This window comes from Camelina sativa, chromosome 2 (assembly GCF_000633955.1).
Source record: "Camelina sativa cultivar DH55 chromosome 2, Cs, whole genome shotgun sequence".
Lineage (NCBI taxonomy): Eukaryota > Viridiplantae > Streptophyta > Magnoliopsida > Brassicales > Brassicaceae > Camelina > Camelina sativa.
In genome coordinates this window covers 28,303,014-28,318,033 of record NC_025686.1, presented here as the reverse complement: position 1 = coordinate 28,318,033, position 15,020 = coordinate 28,303,014, and the positions used below count along the sequence as shown (strand labels likewise).

Genomic DNA, 15,020 nt, shown 5'->3' with positions numbered 1-15,020 from the left:
ACCAAGTATGATTACGGATCCTGAACTTCAAAGCTTTCATGGCTGCCTTAGCAAAGATCTGAGCAGCTTCAGCTTCAGCTTCTGCTCTTTCTGCCTCTTTTGCTGCTTCTTCGGCCTCTGTGATAGCAAATTCTGCCTCTGCAACTGCTCTTGCTGCAGCTTCCGCAGCTTCTTGAGCTGTCATACCTTTTATCATAAGTAACTCATTGTCTACTCGGGACTTAGTGAGACTGTTGGCGCCGTTCTCCTCGGGTTTTGGTGGGTCTTTCTTGTTGTTTTCTTCCAAAATGGGTTGAGGAGGGTTATGTCTTGCTCCTACGGTCATAAAATAAGAAGACAACCTGTACTTGTGCTTTATCTGAAAGTGAAAAATCACCAAGCATTTGATAAAGATGAAAGCAATGAAGTGTTGTAATCATGGATCTTCATTCAAAAGTTGAATGTTTACCTTAACTAATGATCCATTCGATGATAAATGCTTTAATCTTACTGCCACATGCCTTTTCATATTCGGCGGAGTCTTGAAATTCTCCTGAAAGTTTACAGCTGCTAAGTATGCAGCAACCCCCAAAGAAACATTAAAATCCCAATGGTAGAGTTACCTCTATATACATAAAGATTGATGTTCTGTCAGAACCCCGTAGTTCCTTCAAGTTGGTAATTGCCTCCAAGATGATCTTATCCAAACTACAAGAACAGACAATAGCTCAAGATCAAATCTTTAAGAAGCTAAAAAAAAAAGGTAAAAGTCTTTATCTAGTGCATAAGTCAGGACTTGGCAAAAAATCAAACCTTGTAATTGATCTCTTTGAAGCACAAGCTCGTGGTGATCCACCACCAGAACGTCCAGGTGAAGTTGGATTTGCCCGTTCATCGTCATTAGCCAAAGCCACAATGCTAAGAGCTGTGTTGTTATCATCCAGTTTAATAGCCGGTAGAGTCCTTTTAAGCGCAAGTTTAGCCTTCTTCCTTGAACCCCATAACGCTGTCACGCTTATATTTCTCCACTTATCCTGTTACGCTTTGAACTATCAAGATTAGTCTGAAACACACATTCACAACCTCAAACAAAAACCCATCAATTAAGTGCCAAAGTTGCTTGTATCGAGTTTCTATTCTATTATTACCTTAAGATCAACATTAGAGCGAGACTTTAAGACTAAACTAAACTCAGGATCCGAGAGTATGGTACGCCACTTTCCAGTCCCATGCTTACGTACTCCAGCTTTAAGAGCTGCTTCTTCTTCTGGTGTCCACTTCTGCTTTGGGGCACCCATCCACAATTATCAAAAGCTGTCACTTTTCTTCTATCAAAGCTATAAATCTCTTCTTGTCTCTGCCAAGAGATGAAAACACTAAAATCCCTTAGAATCTCTGATAAAAAGGGTTGTGAACAAAAATACTAAATAAATGAAGCTTAACAGCATCAATGCCATTGTATTAAAAGCCACAACATAAGAAATGACACAAATCCAAAGAAGTGATGAGGAACTAAATACGCCCTAAAGCTCAATTCAACAAATCAACGAGTGGTTCGAGCTATTCCTAACCTAAAAGACGATCAAATCACATTTTTTTACGGTGATTTCAATTCCATTAACAAAGTCGCAAATCAACCGGAATTTGAAAATTCAGCAAATAATCAGAACAATTAGCGAAATGATCAACCAAAATCATATTAACCGATCAAAAGAATATATATATATATATATATAAAAAATGTAAAATTCAGAGAAGAAAACAGCAATGAGGAAGAAGCATGCCAGATCAAACGGAACCAGAGGAGGGTTTTCAAGAGAGAGACTTGATGATGAAAGCTAATTCCTTTTTTTATAGATTCTTCATAGATCAAATGTAAATCTTAGAACTTCTCTGAAATGAACGACGAAGAAGAAGACCATAGAGAGGAGTAGTACAAGGAAAAATATCCATAGAAACGAGAAAGAAAAGAAAAAAACTTGAGCTTTCTTTTTGTATTCATTCAAGCTAAAGAAGATGTAACCCTTGGTTTCTCCTAATTCACAAATTTGCCCCAATTATTATCAAATTACATAATAACACCTACTAACCAAATAAATCAGCTAACTAGAATACAGATATTTCTACATACATGAACCTTGTAATTATTTGAATTACAGTGAAATAGGGGTTATCTGATCGATCTTATAGATAGTTGAGGGAGTATTAAAGTTTTTCTTATAATAGTAAGACCAATATGAAAGTTTTAGTAAAATATAAGGGCTAAATTGAAACTTTCTCTGTTTTGCGTTCGCCATTTTACTAAAATCTACAGAAAAGAAGAAACCCAAACGAAATCAAAAAAGCTCTCTGAAATTTTCCAGATTTCTCTTTTGGCGTGACGATGGCGCTTCGTGCTACTCAAGGGACTACCCGTCTCGTAACGGCTCTTCGACGTGTCGCTCGGCCTTTTGCCACCGACGCGGTGGTTGAATCGGATTACAAACGTGGTGAGATCGGTAAAGTCTCTGGAATCCCTGAAGAGCATCTTTCTCGGAAGGTAACTGAGAGCATTCGATTTCTTCGTTTCTTATTAAGAATTTAATTCATAAATTTAGGGTTCGTGATCGGAGAGATTCGTCACATCGTGTTCTTGATTTGTTTCTCAATCGAATCGTCTTTAAGAGATTGAATTGGAATTTTTACAGGTGATAATATACTCACCTGCTAGAGCAGCTTCCCAGCAGGGATCTGGAAAACTTGGGAAATGGAAGATTAACTTCGTCTCCACCCTAAAGTATGATACTTTTTTTCATTCAACCATTTGTTTGTTGTAACTTCAAATTAGTCTTAGTGGATAGTTTTTGGCTCATCTAATGGATGGATTCACATAAATGATACATTTTATGGCCTCTTCGATTGTTATGTTAGTTTTATGAGTTAAGTTCCTATCATTGTAATGTTACATTCGAGTCCATCACTTCTCAGTTGGAACAGATCAATAGATTCTTGTATTAGTTTTATGCTTGATGGCTAATGACATCACTTCTCTATTGTAGATGGGAGAATCCATTGATGGGATGGACTTCTACAGGTGACCCTTATGCTAATGTCGGAGACTCTGCCCTTGCTTTTGATTCTGAAGAAGCTGCTAAGTCTTTTGCTGAGCGTCATGGTTGGGATTATAAGGTATGTTTGATGTTTTCTTCTTCATTTATAGTCTCATGTTTCCTTCTTCATTATAGTCTCGTCTCATGGTTTGTTTCAAGAGGCCTTAATTAATATATAAATCTGATTACTGAAAAACGCACATGTGACTCATGGCAGGTCAAGAAGCCCAAAACGCCGTTATTGAAGGTTAGTTACTATCTTTTTAGCTAATGCCACTTGTGAGTTGTGACTAACTAGCTCTAGTTATATGAGATGTGTAAGCCTAAGCTGGAGGTTTACAGAAACCCTTGAATGTTAAAAGATTGGTGGATATATGAGTCACTCACTAGTTTGAGATTAGTGCCATTAAGGAACTACTTTAAGTTAACTCAGTGTGCTTCATCATATATGGTTTGCTGTAATCTCTATAGGTTTTACCTAGTTTGGAGAAGATCATCTCTTTGTCTCCTTTGATTTATTGGTAGAACAGTCTTTAGATAGAAGTTTTTACCTAACCCCATCAACTACCCAACTGCAGGCCAAATCTTACTCGGACAACTTCAAGTGGAAAGGCCTTCCTCAACCAGAAAACTGATGTTACACCTCGAGCATAAGGAGAAACCTCATTTGATCATATTTCTTTTGTTATTTAGCGCATCTGCAACTTTTGTTTGAAAGAATCATTATCCATGGTTGGATTCTTCTTTTATGTTTCCTTATTTCCAAAATAATAAGATGATGATGATGATGAAACACACTCCTTTGATATTTCATCAAGTTTTCTGATCATTTTGTTTATACTGGTTTATATCTCGAGTTCGTATGAAAGAAAGAGAGAAGATAGATGGCGAACAATTATCCATAAAACACCAAAATTTAAAGACAAATCCGAATTGAAAAGAGATAACAACAGAAGAGAGATTGTTGAACGAGACAACAAAATCTTTAGTCTTTTAACATTACATTACAATATATGAAATAGAATCGTTGCCTCAGGCAACGTGTAAAATCCACCGATCAGAAACAAGCATCCAAGAGACAGCAACAACAGAGAGCAGCCAAACTGTGATATAAAACAGAGCAAAGAGAAATCAAATATTATTCCATTAAGAACCAAAAAGAACAATTAAGAAGAGAGAGAAGGGGATCAAGAAGAACGTACCATCCTTCAAGCATACCGGCGTTTTGCTTCTGCTGAGGAGCTTGAGAGTATTGCTGCGGAGGATATCCTTGAGCAGGGTATCCCTGAGCATATCCAGGCGGAGGATAACCAGCTGGAGGATAACCGGCCGGAGGATAAGCGTCCTTGGGAGGATAACCTTTATAAACCGGAATTAAAGAACATATTAAACCAGCTGAGTAGAAGAAAACAAAAGGACTCAGAATATCTAAGATTTAAAGATAAAGATAATACCTTGGGGAGGAGGAGCACCGACAGGATGTTGTTCTTGATGATACATCTTTCTTCTTCTTCTTCTTCTTCTTCTTTTTGAGTTCTTTGAGTTCTTTTCTTTTCTTTCTCTCTTTGTTTAAGCAATCAATCTCTGTTTCTTCCCTTTATAGCGAAGCTATGCCGGTGAGGAATATTAAATATTTCCTTTTCACTGTTCTTTTATTTAATAAAGCAGAAATTTTCCTTTATTTAATAATAATAAAATAGTCTTTCTTGCATCATAAAGATTACTTTGAAAATAAAATTCTTTTTTTTTATGTCCTTTTTTATTTAAAAAAAGAAAAACAAATTACTTTGAAAATTAGGTGATCATTGGGGCTTGACACTTGACCGTACAAGAATTTATTTTCAGCTACTTCGAGAGTTAATATTATGAACTATCTAGTATTTTCATAATGTAATTTCGAGAGTTAATAAGTATGCTTGCATGAGTATCTGTTAAATTAAACAAACCCAAAAACATTGTTGGAATCGCTATTAAATTAAAGAAATCATTATTTTTTGTTGTTGTTTGATAAATTTCATTCAAATATCTCTATCATCGTTTTACTTGTACGATAATAACAGAGAAGTAAAAAAACAAATGAAATACAAACTCCCTCGCTTGAATAAAAAAATTTGAGGAAATTTCAGAATTCGAGAAACAGTATAATGACTTTTATCTACCCACATGTGTTAGTCCATGTTCCCATGACACCGATAATAGTAGAATAATTATTCGAATATTATTAATATCCATACCAAAAGGATTCACATTATATCATCATAAAAAGTAGAACCCATTAAAGACCATAAAAGGATAAAGATTGCTTATTGCATTGTCTACACAGAAACATGACACAACCTAAAAAAACCAAAACCAATTAGGATCGTTACAACAAATCGTGGTCTCATCCACAAAAGCTAAAACACTAACCAAGTCATAAAAGAAGAAAGCAGCTTTACCTACAAGAGCTCTCTCTGTCTCTACAAAAATAGTTCCTTTTAAGAACCCGGTTGCATCAGAACCAACCCAGCCATTTCCGTGGCCGGTCTCTCCTACGAGAGTCTTTTCTCGGAGTTATATTGATCCTATCCGCATTTGCTGCTGCCCATTTGCCAAAATCAGGTGAAGACACCAATTCTTGAACCGCCTTTGTCGTGCTATCCTTGGTGAGCTTTTTCCATTCTTCTTTTGTCAGTTTGCTCCTTTCGGGAGTTCTATGGAAAGAGGAAGGAAAAGTATCTGCTTCAGATGGTGGAGATTCTCGCATCCCGTTGTTGATTCCTGAAAAGAACCATTACTTCAGCTTGTTGTTTGGTTTCTAATATAAGTTTAAGATTGTAATTTGAGAGAGAGATATCACAAATCAAACCTCCTGATGGAGAAGCATAATTAACACCATTGCGAAATTCAGAAGCATCAGGACTCTTTTTCATGAAGTCATGAAGATATCCAGGGACAGATGGTATATCAGCATCACGAATTGCCTCCGAAATTCCTATCAGTAAATCCAATGGAATCCTGTGCAAAAGAAATCAACTTCCATTTAAAATTGTGAATTTTCAGGGATATGGATGCTGTGTAATCAAGCGAACGAGAACAAACATAGTTTGGTTTGTTGAAGAAAACGGATCAAAGAGATTGATCGTAGCAACTCACAAGAATAAGCGTAGAACAAACTTCAATCTGGTGATCTTCTTTAAAGTCGATGACATAAGAATTACACATATCAGTGCTCCTCCAGAAAGCAAAGGATCTACGGAGCTCTGTAAACAACAAATTCTTGTTAAAAGGATCAACTGGTTAAAAGGAGAAATTTAGTTTTAGGAACATGGAAAAAACCTGAAGAATCAAAACCGCAGCCATTATTCGGATGGACCAAGAAACAAAGAGTGATGTGCTAACGTCAATGGAGCCATCTTCAGTCAGAACCAGTTTTCTCACAGTCCAAAATCCGAAAAATGCTCCACCCAAAGATAGAAACGCCCCCACAAAAATCGCCACCTACAAAACCAAAATGCAGATTTTTTTCTATAAAATGAGAGTTTTAAACAGCAGATGCTGCCTGATCCAAGATACACCTCTAATACTACGACTACTGCAATGTATTGACATTATCAAAAGTTTTAAACAGCAGATGCTGCCTGATCCAAGATACACCTCTAATACTACGACTACTGCAATGTATTGACATTATCAAAACTTACATACAGGTGTGTACATTTCTTCGTTGATTCCCATCTCTGTTAGCAGAGTTTGAAACAATCCAGGTACGTAGCGAAGAAGAAAACCTCCCAAACCAAGCTGGAAACATAGAAACAATCTTGTGAGTAGTAGATAAAACAAGGATTTCAGAGAAAGCTTGTAAACAATGGAACAAGAAAAAAACAATCACCAGGGATGAGTATATGAACAATGCAAACGAACTCCGTCCAGTTGGTAGAAGCTTCATTCCCTGTACACATCACATTTACAAAGGAGAAATCAGAGTTTTGGTACGCTCTCGTCTACAGGTCAACACGATAAACAAAATGGGAAAATAGAAAAAAAGTTACCTGAAAGAGAACAAGCAACACGACAAGGATAATACCAACAGCCATGGCACTACCATAGTAAAACACTAAAGATTGACTCAGTGTAGAAGCCGAAGCCAAAAATACAGCACCAACGATTAAGAATACTATGCGATGCATATATAACTCTGCAAATCCAAAATTGATAAGTTAGAAAAGTAGAATCAACTGCAAAACCAGAAAGAAAGAAAATACTACTTAGAAAATGCAATAAAAGGAAACAGAACAAGAAGCACCTTCTACAGCAGACACTACCAGAGTAACCTTGTTAGAGCTAGCTACTCTCAAATCAAGGATTTTGTGGTCGAAGGGTGACATTGTCTGAACCCATGATCCTTTAGAGGCTTTCACCCACCGACTTTGAGGGCACATTCCAATTGCACGCGACAAATTCCTTCAAACATACAAATCATGGAAACATTTTAGTGATTTGGATATATTCTAAACCAAGGTGAAAGAAATATCAAGAATTCAAGTGCAACAGCAAAAGAAAACACGACTCACCGGTGGAAGCAGACGTCAAAGTTACTGGTTCTCCCAGAGGTAGACACGTTAACCACCAACTTAAGTGAATGTGCATACTTGTCAATATGTTTAAACCTTCGAATTCCATGGATATGAATCCTCTCACAAAGAGTTGTTCTATCTGGCTTCAATCCAGGAGAACCCTTAACCTCTAAACTAGGAGTCACTTGAAGCTCCCTGGATTCTCCCACAACTGTCCCATAAGGTTTACAAGAAATTAACCACAACACAAAATACAAAATACGGATCAAACTAAAATTAGTAAAATTTATACTACGAATTCGTCTTAGTTGCTAACTAGAATCAAAAGAATAGGATTCTTAGACACAAAATTTAATCAAATTCGAGTTCTCAAGTACTCAAAATTACTTGAGCGATAAACCCTAAATTCTAAAATTTCACAACCAAACCCGCACAATACGGAAAAATAAGAAAAGCTTACCGAGTTGAAGTTCATCGGATGAAACAAGAGAGGCGAAAGCAAAGAGATGAAGCAAAATAATTCCGATAACGACGCCGGAGTTGCGTAACCCACCCATCGGTTTCTGGGTTTGAAGAAGAACGACCGACCAACAAATAATAAAAAGTTTCAGGGCGCGGACTTTATTTAATTCAACGCAAATAATAATAAACCGTGAGGGTATTTATGGTAATTAAACAGAACAAAATCATAACCGTAGATTCTCTCTCTCGAGTCGGCCTTGTAATTTTAAATGGGCCTTTTATAGCCCAATTATGGCCTACCAATCACCTCCTTCCCGGTTTATTCAATTTATTTTGTGTTCAACAAACCCGACAAAATTAAACACTAGCTAGCTTTGTACTAGTTTAGTCACACTTTTTTCTAAGTTTCAACGTAGGCTATAAAATTTCACTGGAAAGTATTCGCAAATGTGACTGTGACACAATATTCGTCTGTATATGTTCGTTTGGCCGTAAGCTGCAATTTAAATTAAGTTTGTATGTTAGAATCTTTACGTCCAATGCGTGTTGCTTAAAATATGGTTGCTTCGATGATTTCTATGGTCGACTATTTAATGAGACTGAAAATGATTGAACCGTTGATTACGTTACGTCGAGTTAACTGAACAAATGGAAACGTTGCATTAGTCGACTGAATTATTGACTGCGTAACTATGATTGACACACAAAAAAAAGGCCGACCAAATGAGCTGCCAACCATATTTTAAAAAAGCAAACTACATTCACATCTTTCTTACCATTTGCCTAATGATCCAATAATGACCATTGCCTTAAAACTCGCTCAACGCTTCTCATTTGGTTAGTTGACCGGTTGTTTACGCTTAACATCTTCACATGAAACGTTATGATTGGATTAGGATATACGATATGACGTCAAAATCTAATTAGGCACCCAAACAAAAAACAGTAATTAGGTTGAACACAACAACCATATCCTAATGTATACGAACTGTCGGTTTACATTTTAATTATTACATACATTTTTGGCAAATATTAAATACATTAATTGTGTCATTGTTTAAGGTAGTAAACGATTACTAGAATCTTGAATCTGCAAAAGAAAAAAAGAAAATCGGCAATACAATCAGTAGGTCCGGTACATATAGGGCACAACATTTTAGCCAAAATAAAACAATCGGTGAATGGATTGTAACAAATATACAATTATTTGGAAGGTATCACGTCACAAAACAAAACAAAAAGTTTGAACAAGATTATGGATTTGATAATATACTATGCATACGGCATACCTAAAGTAACATATAACCTAAAAATCATATATTTCAATTACACTATTTCGTTGATGTGCGTAATTTTTGGATCGGTACGGTCTTGTATTAATGCAATATACAAAAACCAACGTTCGTCTCCAATATATTAAAAACTCTCTAGATATTTCAATTTTTTTTCTTTCAAATATGTAGAACAATTGAAACGATTTTGAAGTTCTTGAAAATATTTTGTCGAGACTGAATTAACTCATTAAAGCAACACAAAATAGTAACACAACATCGCTTTACATTGAACTTTCAAAGTTGTCGGATAGTTGCTTTAAGAATATCTACGGCTCTCATGAGGATCCAAATTCTGGAATGCTGTGTAAAGCTGGCCTCCACCCACAGCCACCTCTTCCTCCGCCGTGACTCCTCCTAAGAAACCCATCTCCCCCGTTTTCTCCGGCCACCTATAAGATCGGTCGAATTGAATTAAGCATAGGTATAAGGATTCATAATGATAAAAGGACAAAACGATGAAAGCAATGAGACCATGGGACCAGTCATGTACAAATATGATGTTAAAAATATATTTATCCTTTGAACAAACTTAGGGATTCAAATTATGTTAAGAATAATATAAAGGAAAAAAAAAAAACAAAATAGGACGTGGTATGAGAAAATTAACATGCACTTACCACATCATTAGCGCCATCTTGGTTCGGATCCGAAACAGAATTCGGGTTGACTCGGCTCGTTTCTTGATCCAACTTCTTTCTGTGTTTCTTCTTCTTCTTCTTCGTCAAGTCAAGCCCTCCTCCGTCTTTCAGTAACTTCCCAAGCTTCACACACTTCTTCGTCGCAAACTCGTTCAAGACCTCTGCATGACAAAAAAAACAAAATTAACAGAGGATTTTTTTTGAATAGAAAAGAAAACAGAGAAACTGAGTTACAATATATATATATATACCTTCGAAGCTGACGAGGCGATAGACATGTCCGATGAGCAAAGTGTCATCAGGACGAAGGAGCTTGAGTTGCTTCAATGGAGATCCTTTCTCGTTCTTCATAGTAGGTGACGTCACAACCACCGCAACGTAATGACCGGGATTGGATCTCATGACGTCACTTGCTGTCACCGACCAGTAAATCCTCTCCACCTTGTTCTCCGCCGGATGATGAATCAAAACCGTCGCTGCTTCCGCCGCTTGACAATTCCCCATTATTGTCTTTTTTATTTTATTTTTGTTGGGTTCCTGTCTGAAACTTAGAGGAGTAGTAGTAGTATATAATAAGAAAAAAGGTTTGTACGTAGTATTGGTTTTAATAAATAGTGACGTCAGGATTCTTTATCATTTAGAATTTGTCAGGTTTGACAAAGAGGTCGCTTGAGATCGATACAAAATGATGATTAAACACACACAAATTTTGTAATTTTATTTTTAGGATGAAGAGAAAGAAACACAACAAAAAGAGAAGTTGTAAATAAAAAAGATGTCGACAAGACCACAATGAGAAGAATAAATAAAGAGGTTGGGGGTGGTCGATCTATTTTATTTTTAATTTTGATGTTTAGTAATGATAATGACATTTGAATTATATATACTATAGTACGAAAAACTAATAAATGTTAGTATTAAGGATCTTGCATATCGCAACCAATTAATTGATTAACAACATGTTTAATTCTCTTGAATTATTAAGTTGACTAGAAGCTTATGGTATTTAATTAAAGACTAAAATAGACTGTAAATTTAATGACCAAACATCTTTTTTTTACCAATATTAGTCAACAATTTTAAAGTAGAAAGTGTATATTGATGATTTGATAGCTAATTTAGAAATCTTTTGAATGTATTAAATTGTGTTGTTTTATATACAGTCAAATCTTTCTCTCATAGTATAAGATTAATTGTTTTTTTTTTTTTTTGTTATGGCTTTAATGTGCGATATGACGCTCTGAAACGATATCTGAGCTGAGAGCCTCACACAAATCTAAGGGTCCGAATGGTAACCGCAGATTTAGTAGTGCAGGACAAATATTTTGATAGTGCGGTACGGTTCAACTGCGGTACATGCGGGACAAATGTATTTATGCGACAAGTGCGGTTATTCTAAAATAAGCGGTACAAAATAATGTTTGATTGGTGAAAAACAATTTGCGGTACGGAATTTATATTTTTTTATAAATAAAAATAACTATAATTATATATATTATAAATAAACATTATAAGAAAATAAACATTATAAGAAAATATATTATAAATTAGTTTTTTTATTGTTAATGAAATAGTAATTTCATCTACTATTTATAAACTTCAAAAACCAAAATTAGTTGAAATTAATCATGTACATTTTGTATGATATAACTTTTTTCTTCTACAAATCTGTTTTCATATTAAAAGTGATTATTTTATAATTTGTGAAGAAGTAGTGAAGTAATTTTTTGAAGAAAAGATTAAAAAATAATTTATTTAGCAAAAGTTTTAAAACTGTTTTAAAATTGAAAATAATTTTTTAGCATAGTTTATTGTTAAAATATGACTGATTATTATTTTATTCAATAAATAACTAAATATATTAAATTAAAGTTTATACTTATGTTGTGCGTTATTTGGAAAACCACTGCTAAATGGGTGTGGGGCAAAAAAAAACGGTCCTTTTGTTATTACGTTCACTTGAAAATCGCAAAGTGGTTTTTGATTTTCTCTTTCCAAAAACGCAAATTACTGAATGAGTATATGAATGGTGACATATAGCAAGTTTTTTTAAAAAGTGTTAGAAATACGCACTTCGACGTGTTGCCATTCATGGCCTAAGTCAATTTTACATGTTCAACTTTAAACGTAGATGATTATTTACAAAATCTACATGTATATTTATGTCTTTATGAGTATTTTGGACTTCGTATGTAAAAAAGAAATTTGAAACAATTGCCGAATTATGCAAATATTACATAAAACAAATTTCCCCCAAGCTTCTGTTGCAAATGCAGTAACTATTGGAATATAGATTTAGATCAATGAAAATGAGAGGAATAAAGAAATATTTACAGTAAATGCTGTTCCAAAAAATTTACAGAGGAAGCGTGTTGATTTGGAATTACGGTAACAGTTAAAAAGATTGATAGAATGTGTAGTATGGGACCCATAAAAGTGGTTTAATGACCGTTGGATTAACGTGGTTCTCAGGTTAGAGCCGTCGGATTTAAGAGACGAGGAGGTGTCTGATAACCCTATATATCACAATGGCAGTATCAAAAAGACACTGCAACTCTCCCTTTTTACTGTCTCTATTTTCAATAGATTTGTTCGACTTTCTAAATTGGATTTGCTTATTTTTATTATTTTCTAATAAAAATGATACAAATAAATGATAGCACCATTTTTGATCGAGTAACTTACACTACTATGTAAAGTATTCACCAATGTGTGATCTTCTTTTTTTTTAAGTTACTTGTTAAGCGAGGTGTAAAATTAGATGAAATAAATTCTTTTTGGGTTTGGATCCATTTGTTTGGCGACTTATCATTAACTCTAGTTCCATAAGCCATTTGTTTTGAAAAATTTTATTGAAGAAAAAGTAAAAGAAAGAAGACACGTTTATTCATAAATTTGTTAATTTTTCACTAAATAAGTTGAAATTGACCCGACCAAGCAAATTAAATTCGTTACACCAAAACACGCTACCAAAAAACTGATGAAGTCTGGTAAGAGAACACTCGTAATTAATTACTCTCTCTCTCTGATTGAAACTTGAAAGGAAGAGACATGCATGCGTGTCAAATTTGCGCACTACACACGCATACATGCGTTTGTTTAATGATATTGGGCTTTAAGCCCATTAAAAATGTTGAAAGGCCAAATCCGAATGAAATAAACTGAACCGAAATTAAGTTGACCAAATTAAAAACAAAACCAAATTTTGTACCAAACCGAATCCATAGTTTTGATTACTTGATCTTGATCATGATCTAGTCTAACAGTCGTGTAAGTTCCTTTTTTTGTTTTCTCTTCAAAATGAATAAATGTGTGTTCTAAAGCTGGGACGGATTAAGAAAATATGTAATGCAAGAAGTTGTTTGAGAATAAAATGAATTATATGTTTTCAGAATGTTAAAATAAATGAAAATTTCCAGGTAGAGAGACATAGGGTTTTTATCATGTGTCCCCATACCATACCATTCTCTGTACCGGGTAAAGCAAGAAAATCAAATGAAAGGTTACTCAATTTTATGTACCAATTCAGAGCTACTTTAGATACGGACTAGTTTCCATTTAAAGACTGGATAATAGGGAAGAGAGGACTGCTAAAGCTAGAAATGTTTAGCAATGAATTGGTACTTATTTATAAAGAATGCCATTGACATTAAATTTATAAATTTATAAATTATAAAATAAAATTTAAAACCAAGATTTTGCGCTAAACAAACATTCCTAAAATATCTCCTTACTCAATCAGCGACTAGTTATAATATCTCATTAAATATTTGTTTTGTAATATTCCTAAACATTTCCTAAAATATCTCCTTAATTCATTACAATATTTAATGATAAAGTTAGAGGACAACTCAAGTAAACACCATGGACATTAGAATATTAATCATATCTAACTGAGTTTATTAAATTACGATTATGTTAAATAAACATAGTACTACGGTATATCACGGGTTATATTATGAATTTAACAATTTAAACCGGTAATCTAAATTTTTTAACCGGTAAACTTAAATTTTTAAAACTGGTAAACCTAAATAATATATAGATATAAGGGATATACATTTGAAATTTACAAAATATTAGTCAAATATATAGTGAATCTACTAAAAATTTACATTTTTGTTTTAATTTTAAATTATAGTCCCGCGGTACATATTGATTTAATTTTAAATATATATAACTGAGTTTAATTTTAAAATTATAGTGATGGTACATATTTGGCGCGAAAGCTTACAAATTTGTGGAGCTTTTTTTTTTTGTCATCTGATAGAACCATAAAAAGTGAATATAATGTAAACATGGAAAGGAAACCAAAAACCAAAAACAAGATCACACTTGATACTGAGGTCAATCGACCCTCCAAGTGGAAGCCACAAAGACAGAGAAGACTGTGTAGCTGCGGTCCTTAATCGCTCTCTCCAATATCTCTTCTAACTTGGTCATGGAGCCAAGCTGGTCCTCCCAAAGAAAGATATGACTGAACCCTTCCCTCTCTTGTCACACTCTTGGCGATAGCCATAGCAACCTTATTCGCCGAAACCGCCACATGATGACACTCCCAATATTCAAAGCTGGACAAGAGTTGTGTGATATCCTGCAATATGATGTTATACCGTGGCCACTCCCCAGGGTTATTTATCGCCTCAATCACTGCAGTATTGTCCATCACCATTTCAACCCGAGGAATCTGTAAAATCTGCAGTGCCTCCAAAACCCACCTAGCAACTTTCAGTCCTGCTAAAAGCGTAGTTTCTGTCTGTTCTAGAGCCGTTCGCGCATAGAACATGACTTGACCTTGACTATCGCGAACAATCCAAGCTCCTCCCACCGCATTAAAGTTTTTTCCCCAGGAGACCGCTATATTGCATTTCAGAAGACCTATCCTCGGTTTTCTCCATTTAACTTCGATAGCCTGCTGGTTAACACTCGGCCGATCACTTAACTTATTTTCTATAGTCTGAG

General features: G+C 34.8%; 5 protein-coding genes across 8 annotated transcripts in view; 1 reads left to right on the top strand and 4 right to left on the bottom strand.

Moving 5' to 3' along the window:
* The window catches only part of LOC104744524 (telomere repeat-binding factor 2), a 3,486-nt gene extending 1,533 nt beyond the window's left edge, over positions 1 to 1,953 (bottom strand). Inside the window, exons 1-6 of one of the 3 annotated variants that reach the window (XM_019238922.1) lie at positions 1,764 to 1,953; positions 1,128 to 1,336; positions 793 to 1,013; positions 603 to 687; positions 449 to 532; positions 3 to 358 (exon numbers count right to left, since the gene is read on the bottom strand). In XM_019238922.1, the coding sequence (XP_019094467.1) occupies positions 3 to 358; positions 449 to 532; positions 603 to 687; positions 793 to 1,013; positions 1,128 to 1,277 (896 nt within the window). In that variant the 5' untranslated portion in view covers positions 1,278 to 1,336; positions 1,764 to 1,953. The remainder of the gene's footprint in view (positions 1 to 2; positions 359 to 448; positions 533 to 602; positions 688 to 792; positions 1,014 to 1,127; positions 1,337 to 1,763) is intronic. The other 2 variants (XM_010465595.2, XM_019238927.1) reach the window with 2 other exon arrangements.
* On the top strand, positions 2,291 to 3,881 carry LOC104744494 (NADH dehydrogenase [ubiquinone] iron-sulfur protein 4, mitochondrial-like). Its single transcript, XM_010465560.2, has 5 exons — positions 2,291 to 2,518; positions 2,667 to 2,755; positions 3,018 to 3,147; positions 3,286 to 3,315; positions 3,647 to 3,881. The coding sequence occupies exons 1-5, from the start codon at positions 2,363 to 2,365 to the stop codon at positions 3,701 to 3,703; spliced, it is 462 nt and encodes a 153-aa protein (XP_010463862.1). The 5' UTR covers positions 2,291 to 2,362; the 3' UTR covers positions 3,704 to 3,881.
* On the bottom strand, positions 3,954 to 4,669 carry LOC104744485 (cysteine-rich and transmembrane domain-containing protein A-like). Its single transcript, XM_010465552.1, has 3 exons — positions 4,523 to 4,669; positions 4,271 to 4,427; positions 3,954 to 4,171 (listed from the first exon to the last, which is right to left on the bottom strand). The coding sequence occupies exons 1-3, from the start codon at positions 4,566 to 4,568 to the stop codon at positions 4,126 to 4,128; spliced, it is 249 nt and encodes an 82-aa protein (XP_010463854.1). The 5' UTR covers positions 4,569 to 4,669; the 3' UTR covers positions 3,954 to 4,125.
* On the bottom strand, positions 5,265 to 8,237 carry LOC104744472. 2 transcript variants are annotated; one of them, XR_760649.2, is made up of 11 exons: positions 8,085 to 8,237; positions 7,622 to 7,835; positions 7,354 to 7,511; positions 7,100 to 7,245; positions 6,940 to 6,999; positions 6,756 to 6,848; positions 6,387 to 6,548; positions 6,204 to 6,310; positions 5,917 to 6,065; positions 5,507 to 5,828; positions 5,348 to 5,405 (listed from the first exon to the last, which is right to left on the bottom strand). XR_760649.2 is itself a non-coding variant. In XM_010465536.2 (10 exons), the coding sequence occupies exons 1-10, from the start codon at positions 8,179 to 8,181 to the stop codon at positions 5,563 to 5,565; spliced, it is 1,452 nt and encodes a 483-aa protein (XP_010463838.1). In that variant the 5' UTR covers positions 8,182 to 8,237; the 3' UTR covers positions 5,265 to 5,562. The 2 variants fall into 2 exon arrangements, 1 of the variants encoding a protein (XP_010463838.1); XM_010465536.2 differs by having other exon boundaries at positions 5,265 to 5,828.
* Positions 9,501 to 10,827, bottom strand: LOC104744463. Its single transcript, XM_010465524.1, has 3 exons — positions 10,310 to 10,827; positions 10,038 to 10,219; positions 9,501 to 9,809 (listed from the first exon to the last, which is right to left on the bottom strand). The coding sequence occupies exons 1-3, from the start codon at positions 10,560 to 10,562 to the stop codon at positions 9,696 to 9,698; spliced, it is 549 nt and encodes a 182-aa protein (XP_010463826.1). The 5' UTR covers positions 10,563 to 10,827; the 3' UTR covers positions 9,501 to 9,695.

Excerpts from the sequence above, each read along its gene's own strand:
- LOC104744494 (XM_010465560.2), top strand. The coding sequence starts at position 2,363 with ATGGCGCTTCGTGCTACTCAAGGGACTACCCGTCTCGTAACGGCTCTT. Across the intron at positions 2,519-2,666 it reads AAGAGCATCTTTCTCGGAAG|GTGATAATATACTCACCTGC; the intron begins GTAACTGAGAGC and ends GAATTTTTACAG. Across the intron at positions 3,316-3,646 it reads CCAAAACGCCGTTATTGAAG|GCCAAATCTTACTCGGACAA; the intron begins GTTAGTTACTAT and ends ACCCAACTGCAG.
- LOC104744463 (XM_010465524.1), bottom strand. The coding sequence starts at position 10,562 with ATGGGGAATTGTCAAGCGGCGGAAGCAGCGACGGTTTTGATTCATCAT. Across the intron at positions 10,220-10,309 it reads TCGCCTCGTCAGCTTCGAAG|AGGTCTTGAACGAGTTTGCG; the intron begins GTATATATATAT and ends TTTGTCATGCAG. Across the intron at positions 9,810-10,037 it reads AAGATGGCGCTAATGATGTG|GTGGCCGGAGAAAACGGGGG; the intron begins GTAAGTGCATGT and ends CCGATCTTATAG.
- LOC104744472 (XM_010465536.2), bottom strand. The coding sequence starts at position 8,181 with ATGGGTGGGTTACGCAACTCCGGCGTCGTTATCGGAATTATTTTGCTT. Across the intron at positions 7,246-7,353 it reads GGTAGTGTCTGCTGTAGAAG|AGTTATATATGCATCGCATA; the intron begins GTGCTTCTTGTT and ends TTGGATTTGCAG. Across the intron at positions 6,549-6,755 it reads ACGAAGAAATGTACACACCT|GTGGCGATTTTTGTGGGGGC; the intron begins GTATGTAAGTTT and ends TTGGTTTTGTAG.
- LOC104744485 (XM_010465552.1), bottom strand. The coding sequence starts at position 4,568 with ATGTATCATCAAGAACAACATCCTGTCGGTGCTCCTCCTCCCCAAG. Across the intron at positions 4,428-4,522 it reads CGGTGCTCCTCCTCCCCAAG|GTTATCCTCCCAAGGACGCT; the intron begins GTATTATCTTTA and ends CGGTTTATAAAG. Across the intron at positions 4,172-4,270 it reads GCCGGTATGCTTGAAGGATG|TTTGGCTGCTCTCTGTTGTT; the intron begins GTACGTTCTTCT and ends TTTATATCACAG.